The 16,783-nt window shown below is 34.8% G+C and overlaps 1 protein-coding gene across 1 annotated transcript in view; it reads left to right on the top strand.

The window, feature by feature from the left end:
- Positions 1-16,315, top strand: part of Katnbl1 (katanin regulatory subunit B1 like 1) — a 37,758-nt gene extending 21,443 nt beyond the window's left edge. The window contains exons 2-10 of the mRNA XM_055599108.1: positions 4,030-4,160; positions 4,655-4,695; positions 6,703-6,982; positions 8,432-8,550; positions 9,185-9,235; positions 9,329-9,418; positions 10,185-10,274; positions 11,196-11,289; positions 13,857-16,315. Coding sequence (XP_055455083.1) covers positions 4,044-4,160; positions 4,655-4,695; positions 6,703-6,982; positions 8,432-8,550; positions 9,185-9,235; positions 9,329-9,418; positions 10,185-10,274; positions 11,196-11,289; positions 13,857-13,889 — 915 coding nt within the window. The 5' untranslated portion in view covers positions 4,030-4,043 and the 3' untranslated portion in view covers positions 13,890-16,315. The remainder of the gene's footprint in view (positions 1-4,029; positions 4,161-4,654; positions 4,696-6,702; positions 6,983-8,431; positions 8,551-9,184; positions 9,236-9,328; positions 9,419-10,184; positions 10,275-11,195; positions 11,290-13,856) is intronic.
- The last annotated feature ends 468 nt before the right edge of the window (positions 16,316-16,783 follow it).

Genomic DNA, 16,783 nt, shown 5'->3' with positions numbered 1-16,783 from the left:
AGATTCACTGATTGTAAGTACAGAATAGAACATTTTCCAGTCCCAGTAGATCTGTCACTGAAAAGTGTTGTGTCTTTGGGCAGTTACTTCCATTCCTATGTCAGCTTGAAGCAACCAATTGGTTTTCTGGTACTGCTGATTTATCAGTTTGAAGTTATGTAGAAACCTTACATCTCTAATTCCCTTTACCCTCTACCCCTTAGTTATTATAAATAATTCCTTTACATTTATTTTGAACCATGTTATGTAGTGTTATAAAATAGATTCAATCATCAAAAATAATTTTAAGAACTCGAACTAATGTCCACTTAAGTTTTTTTTTTTTTGTACGTCTTTTTTTTTTAAATGATTTATTTATTTTTAGTTTATCTATATTGGTGACTTGCCTGCATGCATGTCCGTGTGAGGGTGTCAAGTTCCCCTGGAACTGGAATTACAGACAGCTGTGAGCTGCCATGAGAGTTCTGGGAATTGAACCTGGGTCTTCTGCAAGAGCAGCCAGAGCTCTTAACCACTTATCGAGCCATCTCTCCAGCCTCCCCCCCCCCCTTTCTCTTTGACTTTTTATGTTTATGGTTGTTTTATCTGCATGTGTGGCTGTGCACTTCTTTTGTAAAAGCCAGAAGATGGTATTGACCTCTAGAACTAGAGTTGCAGGCAATTGTGAGCTTCCATATAGGTGTTGTGAATTGAACCCGGGAAAGCCAGTGCTCTTAACCACTAAGCTATCTCTTATCACTTGGGCTTTTTATTTTTCTTTTTTTAATAGTTTAAAATTAGGTATATGTGTGTATGTGTCTGCACATGAGTACAGGTGCCTGAGGGTGCCAGCATCAAATCTCCTGGAGCTGGAATTACAGGTGTCTATGAACCACATGATATGGATACTGGGAACCAAACTCAGGTCCTCTGCAAGCATAAGGTGTGCTCTTAACCACTGAGCCATCCCTCCATCCCCTTTATCATTCTTATAAGCAGGTAATGAGTTATCATAATTTTCTTTCACATGAGAGTATCATTGTTCCTTCTTCATTCCTGATGAATATTGTTTCTGACTATAGAAGTCTAGGTTGGCAGGGAGGATTGTTTGTTTTAGCACATCAAAGTATATGCCGTTTCCTTCTAACTCTTTGATAGTGCTTCCCCCACTGTCCCCTCTCTCAATGGGCATCCAGTTTTTTGTTTGTTTGTTTGTTTGAGAAAGGGTTTCTCTGTGGTCCTGGAACTCACTTTGCAGACCAACCTGGCCTTGAACTCAGATCCACGTGCTTCTGCCTCCTGAGTGCTGGGATTAATGATGTGTGTCACCATGCCCAGCCCAGTCTTTATTTTAAACCCATTTCATTTTGTGAATACTTTTCTTTTAAGCTTTCTAACCTGTTCCATTGTAGATTGGAAAATCCCTTCCCATCTCTCATGTTAGAATCCTCTTATCTTGTGTTTTTTCCTTCTTGCCAGTGGAAAGAAATTGTTTTGAACGTTGGTTGATTGCTACTCTCACATCTGACTAAATAGGATGTTGTAAGTTACCTAAATTTGAGGGGTAGGGAAGTGTTTTGTTTTGTTTTGAGACAGGGTCTCTCTGACTGGTCTGGAACTAACTATGTAGACCAAGCTGGCCTCTAACTCACAGAGATCTGCCTCTGCTTTTCAAGTGTTTGGATTAAAAGTGTATGCCACCATGGCTGGCAATTTTTAAAAACCCATCTTCTTAAATCACCGAATAAAGCTACCTTCTCTAGTTTTTCTTAATTTTCTGAAATTTGAAGATGTTGATGTACCTTCTCGGGCTGTTTTCATTTGTTATGGTGACTCAGGTGGAGGAGCCCTTTTCATCTAGAAATTTGTGTCCTTCAATTTTATATTATTTTCTTAAATTTTCTCATTGATTTCTAGTCTCTTCATTATTCTTCCTTATATTTCCTTTTGTTTGGATGTTCATTCCTCTAAACTTCTGATTCTTTTTATCATTTGCCCTTACGTTCTGGAAGATAGCCTCCAATTTTTCTTTTAACTTTTGTTGACGTTTTGCTTTGTTTGTTTGTTAAGTTTTTAATATGTTTAGGAGTTTTGCCTGCATGTATGTCTGTGCACCACATGTATGCAGTGTCCGCTGAGACCAGCAGAGGTGTTAGATTCCCTGTAACTGGAATTGCAGAACATGTGAGCTGCCATGTGGGTGCTGGAAATTGAATCCGGAACAACAGCAGTGCTCTTAACTGCTGAGCCACCTCTACATTCCCATTTCTTTTGTTTCTTTGTTTTGTTTTTAATCTTAATATATCCTCTTTTTTTCTATCATTTTCATTGCTTTATTTTTTGAGATTGGGTCTCACTTTATACACCTGATTTGCATTAAACCTAAAGAGATCCTCCTGTTTCTGCTTTCAAGTGTGGGATTACAGGCACAAGATTAACAAACACTCAATGTGTGTGTGGGGGGGAGTTTTGTCAGTTTTGACAGGAAAGTACCACTGTAAACGAGATACAGGAACTTCTTTAGCAACTTGACAACCATTGAGTGTATTTTTAAGGGATGTGTGTATATGTTTGTGCCTGTAGGTTTTTGTGTGTGTATGATTTATTGTGGGACTGGTCAGAGTTCTCAAAGAAACATCTTTAATGCTGGCTTTGGAGTATATGAACTTGATTGCAAGCCTTTGTAAGTCAAGTGGAAGAAAGAAGATAAAGGGATTCAAAATTTAGCATCTAAACTTTTATTTGACTCTTGTTGTTTAGAATATGTTCTTTCAACCTCATTTGTATCGGATAATCTAAGAGCTTGGGTATACATTTTTCATAGAATGAAATTGCAGTCCTGGCAGATACTCTACTCGTAACCCCAACCAACAGCCAGGAGGCGTAGGTACAAGGATCTGGAATATGAAGCCAGTCTGGGCTACAAAGCAAGACCTTTTCTCAAAAATGAAGCAAGCAAACAATAAAGACCACTTTAGTCTTTTACTCGGGTAGGGAAGAGGGTTTCATAATTTTAACTGTGCCTTGAATAGATATTTAGTCAGTGTATGTTTTTTTTGTTTACCTTTACATAACTTGATGTCCTTGATAGTACCAATTTCTAAACCTTGTGGGGATTCTGCTTTTCATGTTTCATTGCTGATTTGGAATTTTATTATGTATGTTATATTGAAGTACAGATTTTCATGTGTGTTTTACATTGAAAAGACCTACCAAGTAAGTTACCACTTTGGCTTTGCAGATTCTAAATTGTTGCTCTTATCTCTTCTTTTTCTCCACAATGGTAATATGCCTTTAAAAACTCTTTCCTTCTCATTTTAATGAAGTTTCAGAAGGACAGAATTAATTGGAAGTGTTTAGTTCATTGTCTTTAACTGAAAGTATTCTTTTTTTTTTTTTTTTATGACACTTATATTGTGGAGACCCTTTAATAGTCTAGCTTCTGTGGTTTCATCTTGCCTTATATCTCACTCTGCAGCCAAACCAGCCTCCAGACTAAACTTTAGCCCATGAGAAGATAAAGAGCCTTAATCTCCTGGGATACTATATGTTGCGTTTCTTCTGTGTTTCAGGTTTCAGAAATAACCTAAAACAAGGCTTACATTTGTATTCCTAGAATTTAGGAAACAATGTCAAAGTTGGAACATTGAGTTTCAAGTTAGCCTGGACTACTGTGTCAGGAAAGCAATAATATGTATTTTATAGATTTGTTGTACACACACACCTGCTTACATACAAACACACACGAAGTATGTCTGTTTTTTTGCTCTTAATCTTCATTTGCACAGAGCTGTTGATGTATGTGTATATAGATGTTATAAAAGATCAGGTTCTAGCTGGGCACAGTGGCACATACCTGTTAATCCCAGCACTTGGGGAGGCAGAGGCAAGAGGATCACAATGAGTTTGAGGCTAGCCTGGTCTACTAAGCAAGTCTGGGACAGCCAGGGCTACATAGAGAAACCCTGCCTTGAAAAGCCAAAAAAAAAAAAAGAGGTTCTTTGGCTTTTTAAATTTTCTGTTTTTATTTGTTATTTTTACTTTATTTAGGCACTTAAGAGATTATGGCATCTGATACCCACCATGTTAAAAAACGAAACTTCTGTAATAGTATTGAGGATCATCCCATTGATCTTCCTAGAAAGAGGATCTCTAATTTCACCAATAAGAACATGAAGGAGGTAAGATAGTTGAAACTATCAAATCTGTTCTGTATTTTCAGTTAAGTTGAATTAATGAAGCATAACTATTGTTATATATCCAAAGTTATAAAAAAAATTTGGCAAGCATACTGTTTTTATAAGTTGTAGTATAAATGCTTTAGTTCACATGTTCCTACTCAGATGCATTTTGTTCATTGAAAGGGTTATTAACAGTGAAATAATTTGCTTTAAACCACATTACACTTGAATTGACTTTTTAAGTATCCTTTAAATTCGTTATATGTCAAGTATTGTTAAAAAAAAAAAAAAGGAGGTAGATAATGTTGCTTTGCTGAATATAGCAAAATACAGTATTGTACCTAGTGTTTGAAGCTGTGGTATTAGGACAAAGAAAACATGACCCCCCAAAAAATCTACTGAATTTTAAGCTTCATTTTTTACATCAGTCATAAAGTTTACATAACTCTGTTAAAGAACTGAATATAATACCACTATTTACTTTGATTTTTCAGGTTAAGAAATCTCCAAAACAGTTGGCTGCTTACATAAGTAGGTAAGAGCTTCTTTAAAGTCTGTAGGAAAATACTGAAAGTGGTTAGAAATGAAGACATAAAACAAATAAGTATTTTTTTTTGTTGTTGTAGTTAACTTGTTAACAGTTCCTTTGTGCACTAATACATCAGTATTATCTGTTCCTTATATAGATGCCATTATTCCTTAACAGTGAGGAAATGCTAATAGTCAGAGGAAATACGTGATTTGCTCAGGATCATATAGCCGGAAAGTCATAAAAATGGCATGTGCTTCGAGAGTTCCAAGCTCTAAAAGGAGCTTTCTGAACCACTTGTATTCAAGATTTGATCTGTGAACCTGGGCTCCCTGAGGGCCTTACAGGGAGTGTTTGAAGTCTTTGTTCACTCTGTTCATTTCTGCTCTTTTACAAGTATATAGTACAAATTATTCAGAAATAGCATAATATTAAATAACAAGAGACCGACAGAAATGAGAATACAGGGTTTGGAGAGATAGCTCTAGTGGTTAAGAGCACTGGCAGCTCTTCCAAAGGACCCAGGTTCAAATCCTAGTGCTGACATGGCAGTTAACAACTGTCTGTAATTCCCATTTCAGGGGATCTGACACCCTCACGCAGACATACGTGAAGGCTGAACACTAATATTAATAAAATAAAATAATGATTAAAAATTTTAGAAAAGAAGTAAGTATCAGAAATTGATAAAAAATGTGAAACAGCTGTTTCATAATTTTTCTCTTTACTCTGAAAAACAAGTTTCTTTTGGTAAAATATTCAATGATAATGTGTTTCTTAGCTTCCTAGTACTGTGACTTTTTATAAGGAGGAAACGTTTGGGGCCATTGTGGTATTTCATGCCTAGATTTCTGTCACTTGGGAGGCAGAGGCCACAGAATTTTGAATACAGACTTAGCCTATTCCACAGAGTGAGAGACCCTGCTTCAGAAAAAGTATTTCTTTTGGCTTATGGTTTCAGAACTTCAGTTTCTGACTTGTGATGAGGCAGGACATTGTGGTCAGAGAAAACTGTTTTCTCTCTTGGTAAGGAAGCAAAAGGGGAAAAAAAAATCCCCAAAGCTTCTGAAAACTGTTGTCCTCTAGAAAATTTTGTCAGTTATGTTCTTTCACACACAAAATTAAGTATGCTTCTGCTTAAAATAAATAAATTTAAAATATAAAAATGTGAGTAATTTTTCACTGATTACAAAATGTGTTGATTGTTTAGAAAAAACTTTAAAGAGGAAATGAACAAAGCTCTCAAAGAAATATAGGCAAATGCAGCCAAACAAATAGAGGCACGAGTAAAGGCTTATAGAGAGGAAATGAACAAAGCTCTCAAAGAAATACAGGCAACTACAGCCAAACAAATAGAGGCACCATTAGTGGCATATAGAGAGAAAACAAATAGCAAAATATAGGACATCATGGAAAGACAGGAATATACATTCAAACAGATGAAATGGTGCAAGACGTAAAAACAGAATTAGAATTAGAATCAATAAAGTAAACATAAACACAAAAAACCCTGGAGCCGGAGAACTTAGAGAAAAGATCAGGAACCACAAAGGTAAGCATCACCAACAGAATACAAGAGATAGAAGAGAGAATCTCAGGTGCTGAAGATACACTTGAAGAAATTGATACATCTCTTAAAGAAAAAGTAAAATTGGAAAAGTTCCAAACATAAAACATCTAAGAAATGAAAAACACCATGAAAAGACAAAATCTAAGAATACTAGGAATAGATGTCTCAAACATGTTTTTATTTTCCTGTTTCCATAATGGCCTTTAATATTTTATTTTAAAAATAGCAGCTATTATGTCCTTTTTTGCTTTCATTTTGTATAACTTGCCACATTCTTTTCATTACCTTCTCGATTATTTGTAACTCTTATTTTCTCTTCAAATTAAGAATTGACTTTTAAAATTATTTCCTTCTAATTTTAGTGGATTACAATTAAATCTTCATTTAAAAATTTCTCTTTGTGCTTTTTCTTTTTCACTTAAGAAAATAAATTCCTTTTACAGAACAGTTGGACAAGCTGTGAAAAATCCAGATAAACTACGCAAGGTGCTCTACCACAGAAAGTTAGTTCATCATCCCTTCCCAAATCTCTGTTACAAAACTAAGCAGTCCCCTGAAAGTGGGGACTGTGACATGGCAAATAAAGAAAACGAACTGGCTTGTGCAGGCCATCTGCCTGAAAATTTACACCATGATAGTCGAACATTTGTCATTAATGCCAGTGACTCTGGTTCTTCACAGACAGAAAGCCCATCATCAAAATACAGTGGTTTCTTTTCTGGGGTAAGTAATTTTTAGCCAAACTTTATTTCTATTGTACTACAAGTTGTTTTGATTTTGGTTTTGATTTCTTGTTTTTTTTTTTCCCCTTTTGTGTTATTCTGTTAGCAGATAGTGATAAATTGAATGCATACATACTTTAATGATAACTCCCTAAGACAGTTGTATAGATTAAACCCCCCCATCTCTAAATTAACAATATCTAAAATAGATTGGAATACCTGATAGGATGGTTGTAAATATCCAAAATGACAAGTTGGCAAGGAGAAATTTAAAGGAAGGGAGGAAAGAGACATTTTACCTTAAAAATAGATCACTGAAGCCTGTTATCTAGTCAGTTTTTCTGCATTCTTAGAATTGCCCAGTGGGGACCTTATTCAATAAACTTGCTTCTACTTCTTCTAACTACAAAATTAACCCTAAGGAAAGTAATTGTACAAATTCATGTATTTACACACATCATGATGTTCACAGAAAGAGTTTTAATAGAAAAACTAGAAATAATCTGAATAAATGGTGATGTGTAAAGACTAAAATATATGCTATTGTTTTTTTGTTAAATGAAGTCAGTATGTATTTTAGCATTGAAAATATCCATAGATTCATCTGTCCATGTATAGGCAAAAGGAAAGGTTTTTTTTTTTTTAATAGAATTTTTAAGCTGGATGTGAAGGCACACACCTTTAATCCGAGCACTCAGGAAGGCAGAGGTAGGTGGATCACTAAGTTTGATGCCAGCCTGATCTACAAAGCTAGTCCAGGACAGCTAAGGCTACACAGAAAAACCCTGTCTTGAAAAACAAAACAAAAAAATTAAAATAAAATACAATTTTTAACTTTTTGATGTTACTGTATGTACCCATTTGTCATTGTCTAAAGCATGATTTTAAGAAGACACATTTCAGTTTAGTAGCTGTGATTACTGGAGAATGATGTGAGATACTTTTGCCAGTAGAGTATTCACTTGTTGTCTTAGGTTTGAACTAAAGTTTTCATAACAGGAATGCATCACCTTATTTAAAAATATATTTAGATACATTTGTAATAATTTTAACAGGATTACAGTAAGTGTAAACATATATCAGGTTTGTACTTACTTTCTCCTGTTGTTCATCTGATAATTACTATCCTGTATGCTTACCTTTTCTCTGTATCCATATGCATAAAGTTAGGTCTTGAGTTTATAGGTCAGCTAAAAATAACTTATTGTATAATTACTGAGATTTTTGAAAAAAATGATAACAAGGAGAGAAAAGATCCTGAATTTTGTTCACATCATTCCTTCTCTGTATTCAATTGCAAAGTGCAGTATTCCTTTTTGAGGGTCAGTATAAGGAGTTACCTTTGCATAATTTAAAGCTGTGTCTACCAGGCTGTTTTCATTAAAAAAAAAAGGGGGGGGGGTGTCATGTTTCAGTGTGGTTTTTAACAAGTTAGATGATTGCCTTTCAGGTTTCTCAGGACCACGAGACAATGGCCCAAGTTCTATTCAGCAGGAATTTGAGATTGAATGTAGCTTTGACTTTCTGGAGAAAGAGAAGTATAAGTGAACTTGTTGCTTATTTAGTGAGGTGAGTGTGACTTTTTAGTCTTTGTTTAACATGAATAATTTTTAATGAGATAAAATAGTGACTTTTAAAAAAATTTTTATTGGTTATAATTTAAACAGTTGTATTTAGTATCCATAGAGATAGTATAATTTAAATTACACTCATTATCAATTTATACTGTGGATACAGAAAACTATTTTATCAGATTGAACAAAGCCATTACTTTTTCTGGTCATGATTCTTTTCCTATCTATAAAACCAAGTGTGGAAAACCTACTATCTGAAAAAAGAAAATCCCCTTTGAGAATTTTAAGCGTCACCTTCCTCATTGTATTTAAGTCTCTCAAATGCTCCCTTACTGATGCTTCATTGAGTATCCTTAAAGCATCCTTTCCCATTTTTTTTCTTGGTTTCTGTTCCTTTGTAGCATTTACTATCAGCATCCTGCTCTTACGTATTTTGTTTGTCTCTCATCCACTGTCACCTTCTGACATTGGATAGCAAGTCTTGTCTCTGTTTTCCCCTTTATCCTCAGCACTTGACTCATGATAAATGCTGACATTATTTGTTAAATATTGAATGCCTCCAAAGGAGGAGATTATAATATGAATTGGCTCTGGCTCTCTAATCAATGGTGTCTGTCGTGTACTCGCAGGATAGAAGACCTTGGAGTTGTGGTAGATTGCCTTCCTGTTCTAACCAATAGGTAAAAAAATTTTTTTTTCCAGATAAAAAAGTAAGCTTTAAAGAAAAACAAATTTTAAGCATTTCCTATTTTTTGACTTAGAATTTCTTTTAGTTTACAGGAAGAAAAGCAGTATATCTCACTTGGCTGCTGTGTAGACTTACTTCCTCTAGTAAAGTCTTTACTTCAAAGCAAGTTTGAAGAGTGAGTGCTGATCCTTTTTCTCTCTCAACATTCTCAATTTTGTGTTTTGTGAGTACAAGGTAGGAGACTGGGCTATATAATGGTATATATGTGATGCCTTTTTTTAATTAAAAAAATCTAACCAACGTTTTATTTATTGTGACAGTGGGGGTCAGAGGACAACTTGTAGGCGTTGTTTCTCTCCTTCCACCATGTGAATTCCATGGATAAACTCGGGTTGTCAGGTTTGGTGTCAGGTGTGTTTACCCTCTGAGCCACCTCTCCAGCCCTGTCTCTATTTCCAAGGAGTTTATACTATGATTAGGAAAGGAAGATAAACATTAAAGAACAATTACAAAAGCATCTAAAAAGAGCTATGTAATATATATGGCTCTGTGAAGTAGACCATAAAAGTGATAAAATATGTTTTTCTCTTTTTTAAAATATATATTTTTTTAAAGGTAGTGATTGATGTATGTATGTGGGACTTTTAGGTGGGGTGGGGAGTATGGTTGTTTTGTTCTGTTTTTGTTTTTTGGGAGTTTTGGATTTTTTGTTTTGGTTTGGTTTTGGTTTTTCAAGAAAAGGGTTTCTCTGTGTAACCCTGGCTGTCCTAGACTCACTTTGTAAACCAGGCTAGCCTCAAACTCATGGAGATTGGGCTGCCTCTGCCTCCCTGAGTGCTGGGATTACAGGTGTACACCACCACGCCCGGCTTGAGTATCATTATTTTTAAAGGCTTATTATATGAAAACACTTAAATTTTGTTACAATATTTCTTTTTCAGATATGTAATTGTTGGCTTAAACTGGCTTCAAGCAGTAATAAAAAGGTGGTGGTCAGAACTCTCATCCAAATCAGAAATTATAAGTGATGGGTAAGTATAGCTTTAAAGGTAATTTGTGCTGAAATTTCTATGGAAAAGTATCATAGTTAAACAAAGTAGTGAGTTTATTCTATGATCATCATTCTGCAATTTTATTCTCTCCACTCTCAGAGAAGTATTAAACTGAGGTACTTTTTATTTATGAAAACCATGCAGAACCCCGTAACTATCTCTTCTGCCAGACTCTTTTATTTTGTGACAGTCTCACTGTGTAGCCACGGCTATCTTCAAACCCATAGTCTTCCAGCCCTATCTTCCCCAATCCTGAGTATAAGACAGCACTCATCTCAACCCTTTCCTCAAGAAGGAAAACCCACAGAGTGGTTTATCTTTCACATCACTGTACCAATAAGGGAGAAGAAAGGCGTTGCCCTTGGTGCAGTAAGGAATGAGAATATCCTGCCTGGTCTCTGAAAACTGTTACAGTCATAATGATTTGAGTATTGCCTTACCTTGAAAATATGTAAGAATTCTTCCAAATGAACTGGACTCAAACCAGGCATGGTGGAACACACCTATAATTTCAGCACTGGGAAGCCCAAGGCAGGAAGAACACAAGTGTGAAGCTAGCCTAGATAACAAAACTCTGTATTTTAAAAAAGGAAAAAAAAAAGGAAAAGGAGAAACAAAGACTAACACATACTCTTTCCATAGTTGTTAAATTCCATAATCTTTGTAGACTCACAGAATTTTCAGCATTATACCCAAGACAGTTGTCCACATGCTACAAATGCCTACTTGTTGTTTCATCTACTTTGACAACTAAATATTTGTGAATTTTTGTGCCTGGCATGTACTATTTTAAGAAGTTGCTTAACTGTAGTGTATGGTTTTCTACTGATGTAAATTAAAAGCAAATCTGTATCTTACTATTTGTTTTCTTACTTTTTGTTCTTTTCTTTTTCCTCTTAGAAATATTAAGATTTTAAAGCAACAGCTGAATAGATTATGGGAACAGGAAAATCATCTTACTTTGGTTCCAGGATATACTGGTAATATAGCTAAGGTAATCTGTATTTGTAATTTAAAAGTTATGCATGAATTTAATATTGCTTTGTATTGATACGCTTGTCTCTTATGGGAAAAGGTACATTGCTAGTTTGGATTTTAATATTTAAGTTTTTAGAGGACACTGATAGTTATAATTGCAGAAAGAATTAGTGGTAAGAAACATTCTGTCATGAATAGCTATTAACCAGGAAATAAAAGCATTGTATGCATTAAGGAAATATTTGTCATTGGCTCATGAAATTTTTTTTGGATACATATATAAAAAGGAATAAATGAGATCAAGCATTGTATGTGTCAGTATATGTGATTATATATGTGATTTTCCCGTCTCCCTCCCCACACTGCATCCCTCTCCTCCCCACCTCACCGCTCTGTCTGCCTTCCACCCTTCCCTCAGGTGTTTTCACTATGTAGCCCTGGCTGGCCTCAAACTCACAGAAATCTGCCTGTTTCTGCCTCCCAACTGCTGGGAGTAAAAGTGTATATCATCATGCCTGGCAAGAATTCTTTTTTGATTTACTACTTTTACATTGGTTATTGACCCAGTGAGTCATTCTTTTATCTTTTGTGTTCAAACTTATTGTTGCTAATATCCTTCAGAATCTTTAATGATTAAAGTCTTATAAGCAGAATTCTATTTTCCTGAAGTTGTTTGTTTTTTAAAGTATATATAACATGTTACTCTGAAGACCTCAGTAGAACTGAAAATATTGTTTCCTTAGAATTTTGTCTTATTTTGTTTTTTAATGTTATGGTTATTGAGGCAAGATCTATGTAGTTAGGGCTATCCTTAACTCACCATGAAGCCCATTATAGTGTTGAAGTCACCATCCTCTTGCCTCAGCCTACTAAGTGCTGAGATCAGAGGTATGTGATACTAAGCCTGGCTGACATACGTTCTCTTTTTATTACAAAGGAAAAGCTTTCTTGTAAATATAACCTTGATATGCTATGGTGATAGTGAAAATTGTCAGGTAATTAAAGTATCAATATAAAGTCTACAATAAAAGCAAATCTTTATTATTATATCTGCCCTCAAAACGTCATTTTAAAAATAAATGTTTTCTTTGACAGTTCCATACATGTGGTCACACATTCTGGTCACACTGATCTTATCCTTTAACCACCTTCAGTCACCCTTCCTCTCCCAAGTCCCCATTCTACTTTTTATATTTGTTTATTTGGTTGGTTTGAGATGGCGTTTTTCTGTGTAGCTGTGGCTGTCCTGGAACTCACAAAGATCCTCCTGTCTCTGCCTCCCAAGTGCTGGGATAAAAGTCATCTACTACCACCTTCCAGCTTACTTTTATGTCATTTTGCCCTGTTACTGTTTTATTTTATAAGCTAACTACTGGGTCATGAATAAGTGGCTACATCACTGAAGGCAATGGCTTCTTCTCACAGCAGTCTTTGACTATTCCTGTATACCTTTTTTTTCTTCCACATTAAAAATCAGTGCAGATGATTTGGGATGTGGGGTATAGATTAGAAGAGGTGGTTCATTGGTTAAGAGCAAGTACTGTTCTTACAGAGGACCTTGGTTCTCTTTCTAGCACACACATTGCAGTTCAAAGCTCTCTGAAACTTCAGTTCCAAGGGATTCAATGTTGTCTTTTGGCTTCCTTTGGTACTATACCTACATGTGGTGCACATACATACAAGCAGACAAACATTCATACACATAAAATAAAAAGAAATTGTTTTTAAAAATAAGAGAGATGAGCCTGGTGTGGTAGCACACACCTTTAATCCCAGCACTGAGGCAGTCGGATCTCTTAAGTTCAAGGCCAGCGTAGTCTACAAATCAAGTCCATGATAGCAAAGGCCACACAGAGAAACACTGTTTTGGGGGTGGGGAGGAGATGATATTGTCAGACTGTGTTTCAGGCTTTGATTTATATAGCACTTAGTGAATTTCTGCAGATGTTAACTACAAAGCAGAATTTGAGCATAGGAACCAAACATTCACTTAGTATTTGCTCAACACTCTGTTGAATATGTATTATGTGCTAGACCTTGTGATAAACAAATGCAGATAAAAATTTTGAATGAGACTTGTTTTTTTTTTAAGGTTTCAAAAGGCAAATTAAGATATAGAAGCAGGCTGTCTCTTGCACACTCTGCCTGTCTCTGTCTCTCTGCCCCATGGCTTTGGCTCTGTCCATTCATCATGTGTCTGTCTGTCTGCTGCCTGTACCCCTCCCTCCTTCCTTCTTATCCTTCCCCTTGAATAAAGCTCTCTGTATCAGAGGAAAAAGAAACAAAAGCAGAAAAGAAATCAGGTTGTATGAGGGCTGGAGAGATGGCTTAATGGTTAAGAGCACCGTCTATTCTTCTAGCAGTCCCAGGTTTAATTCCCAGCACACAGATGGCAGTGTCTATAACTTCTATTCTGTGGAATTCAGCTTTTTCACACATGCAGGGAAAACACCAGTATACATTAAATAAAAATAAATAAGTTTTAAAGAAAGTTGTATGACTTTTTAAAAAAAGAAAGAAATCAGGTTGTGTGTGTTTGTATTTTCTTTATTAACTAACGGAATGTTTGTTTCATCCTTTAAGGATGTAGATGCTTATTTATTACAGCTGCATTGAGAGAGTTCATCTTCTAAAGAATATTTGGCTATTCAGACACCGCTGGATTATATGATTTCCAAAGGTAGGTCTCTCCTGAGACCTGTGAACTGTGGAAGAAGTAAAAACCAATTTTTGTCTTTTAAAAAGCCACATAATGAAACCACTAATGAAAACCTTACAATCTACTTCACATTGAAGTGGAAATATCCAGAAGGAGCAGCTTCAACTTCAATGAGGTGAAAGTGCACTATGAAGATTGTTCGCCGTTGCTGCATGTAGAGTTTATATGGCCATTTGGTAGCATTGTTTAAGAACTGCTGGGTTCTAACTCAGTCCTGCATCAGAATATCATTTATTGTATGCAAAAACAAGAGAGGACTTAATACCAGGAACTATAAAGACCAATCATTAATTTTTATTGTGTTTTATGAAGAAACACTTAAATGTGTGCAGCTATTTTCTTCTATTGAAAAGACTTCGAAAGTTTAAAACATCATAGTAAGTAATATTAAATTTTTTGTCCACACTGATACCGTGTACAAATGCCTTAATTATTGATAAGCCAATGTGTTATAATACAAATATCTCTTTTTAAATAATTAAAAGCAACCATGCTTCTGGCATGATAAAAATCATGGAATTAAATCAGGGGTTTACATTCATGTAGAATGTTGTTAAAATATGTTGTACAACATTTTTTAAACTTGATGAATTTTTAGCATCTCTGATTTTCTTTTTGCCAGAATCTTCATGTTGTTTGTATGTGTCATTCTTATATAAAAAAAAAAGGTGAATATGTATTTGTATGAATGTTAAACTGGAAATATCCATGGAGTTAGCTAATTTATATTCACTTTTTATTGTACATAGAATTCTAATATTTTTCATTTCTGTAACATTTAAACTTCATTTGAGTAAATTTACTAAATATTTCTATTTTTTGCTTTTTTAATTCTAATTTTATATGAAATCCAGTTCTTTGTCACTAAATGTGTTCTGAAAAGTTCCATACAATGTTTCAGAATTGTTTACAGTTAATGCTGACATTGTACTTTAAGTTCCAACACATTGCATCACTACCTCCTCTAATGGTTAGTATGAAATCCCAGCAAACTATATGCGAGTGTTTTGGTTTTTTAATATAACCATGAGAAGCATCAGTGTACTCAGTTCTAGAATGTCTTAACAGTTTGAATTGTACCTGTCTTAGATGGAATTGCAGTTTAATACTACTTGTGCTGACCCATCCATCGGCTTTCTTTGATAAGGATTACAGGCTTCCAGACAGATAAGTTGACTTCCTCTTCATATCCCAATGTACGTCTTTAATACGTAAACAGTGACTGCTGAGAAGCCTCCCCAGCATCTTTTCTTGCTATGAAAATGTTTAAAGTGTTACTCTTCACTGATTTCTGTTGTGCATAGCTATTATTCCAGATAGCTATGTACTCCACAGAATGAACATTGGTTCTAGTAATTGATTATTATATCCTCAGATTAGAGATCACTGCAATGTTGTGATTGACAGCTGAGGTTTGTAAAAAGTCATTTTTCAGGATATGGGAATTTCATAAACCTCCATCATCTCTGAAACCGTAAGATTCGGAAAAACATCCTTTCTTTCTTCTTAGTCCTTTAGTTTTCACTGTCTTATTGAACCATTTAGACAGGCTAACATGGTTCGGTTGGAGTGTGATGCTAATGAGATTAAGGATTTGAGTCTGATTAAATTCATTAACTTTTCACATACACAAAGTAATTCCATGGTTTCTGATTGCATCTTTCTTTCGGGATCCACCTAATAAATTCAACTTGTGATTACAAAGAATGTGGTGTGCATAGTTCACTGTTCAAAGAGAAATAGAATGATTGATTTCTGTGATTTCTTATTTAAAAAAAGATCTAACATACCTTGTAATTTTTTAGTTGCATAGTATCATATAATATGGATCAGATTATTGACAGTATCATCAAAAAATCAGAGTTCAAGTAAATGAAGTATCAATAAAAATTAAGTACAGTAAGAAACAGTACTATTGTTTTAACAGAATTTTATGCCTAAATGTATGTTTGTTGACATTGAGTAAGATGGCGTGCTCCATTTTGTATGATCGAAGCAATGGTAGAAGCAGCCTTAACTCATATACACTTCAGTTTTGGTTTTTTGTTTTTGTTTTTGTTTTTGTTTTTTTTTTTTTTGGACCTTAGCTACTGATTTGTGACCTTAAGATCGTTGGACAACAGATATATAAAAATACGTATTTTGAACATTTTTATTACTATTAAATTTCTTTCATACTGCATTTTAATTAGGATAGGGTTATGTCTACCAGAGAGTCAAAGTGCATCGTAGGGCACTCACTGTGTTATCCTAACACAAGCACAACAGCTACTGTATTCACTTTTTTTTTTTTTATTACTGTGCTGCTAAATAAAATGTCAAACAGGAATTACCTGAGGTCTCTGCCTTTTCAACTTTTCTATCTTCTTAAGTTTTCTGTACTTTGGTAACTTTGCAGGTTTAGGGACAGCTAGATTATTGAGGAGCTAGAGAACCATTATCAAATATTTTACACCCACTATAGGTAAAGTAAATGGATTTTTGTAAAGTGTGGTCATGGTCAGAATAGCAGTTAAAATTAGGAAGCAACTATTAGCAGATAGTTTTTAAAGATAATTTTTGGCAGCAATTTAAAAAAATAATTGATACCAATTTCAGTTATGAATCCTGAAATGTGGGATTTTGATGCAAGTATCTCAAGAGTTATAATACTAAAACTAAACTCTAAAGTCTAGTAAGGAATTAGATGCTAATGATTTTAAACAGATCGGGCTTATCTAGAGTGAGCTTACTACATGACTTCTAGTGCAGACTTATTTTCTGGATTCTTTCAGATGGAAATAGTGTTGTG

This window comes from Psammomys obesus, unplaced genomic scaffold, assembly GCF_907164565.1.
Source record: "Psammomys obesus unplaced genomic scaffold, mPsaObe1.curated_primary_1811, whole genome shotgun sequence".
In the NCBI taxonomy this organism is placed as follows: domain Eukaryota; kingdom Metazoa; phylum Chordata; class Mammalia; order Rodentia; family Muridae; genus Psammomys; species Psammomys obesus.
This window is presented reverse-complemented; position numbering and strand designations above follow the sequence as displayed.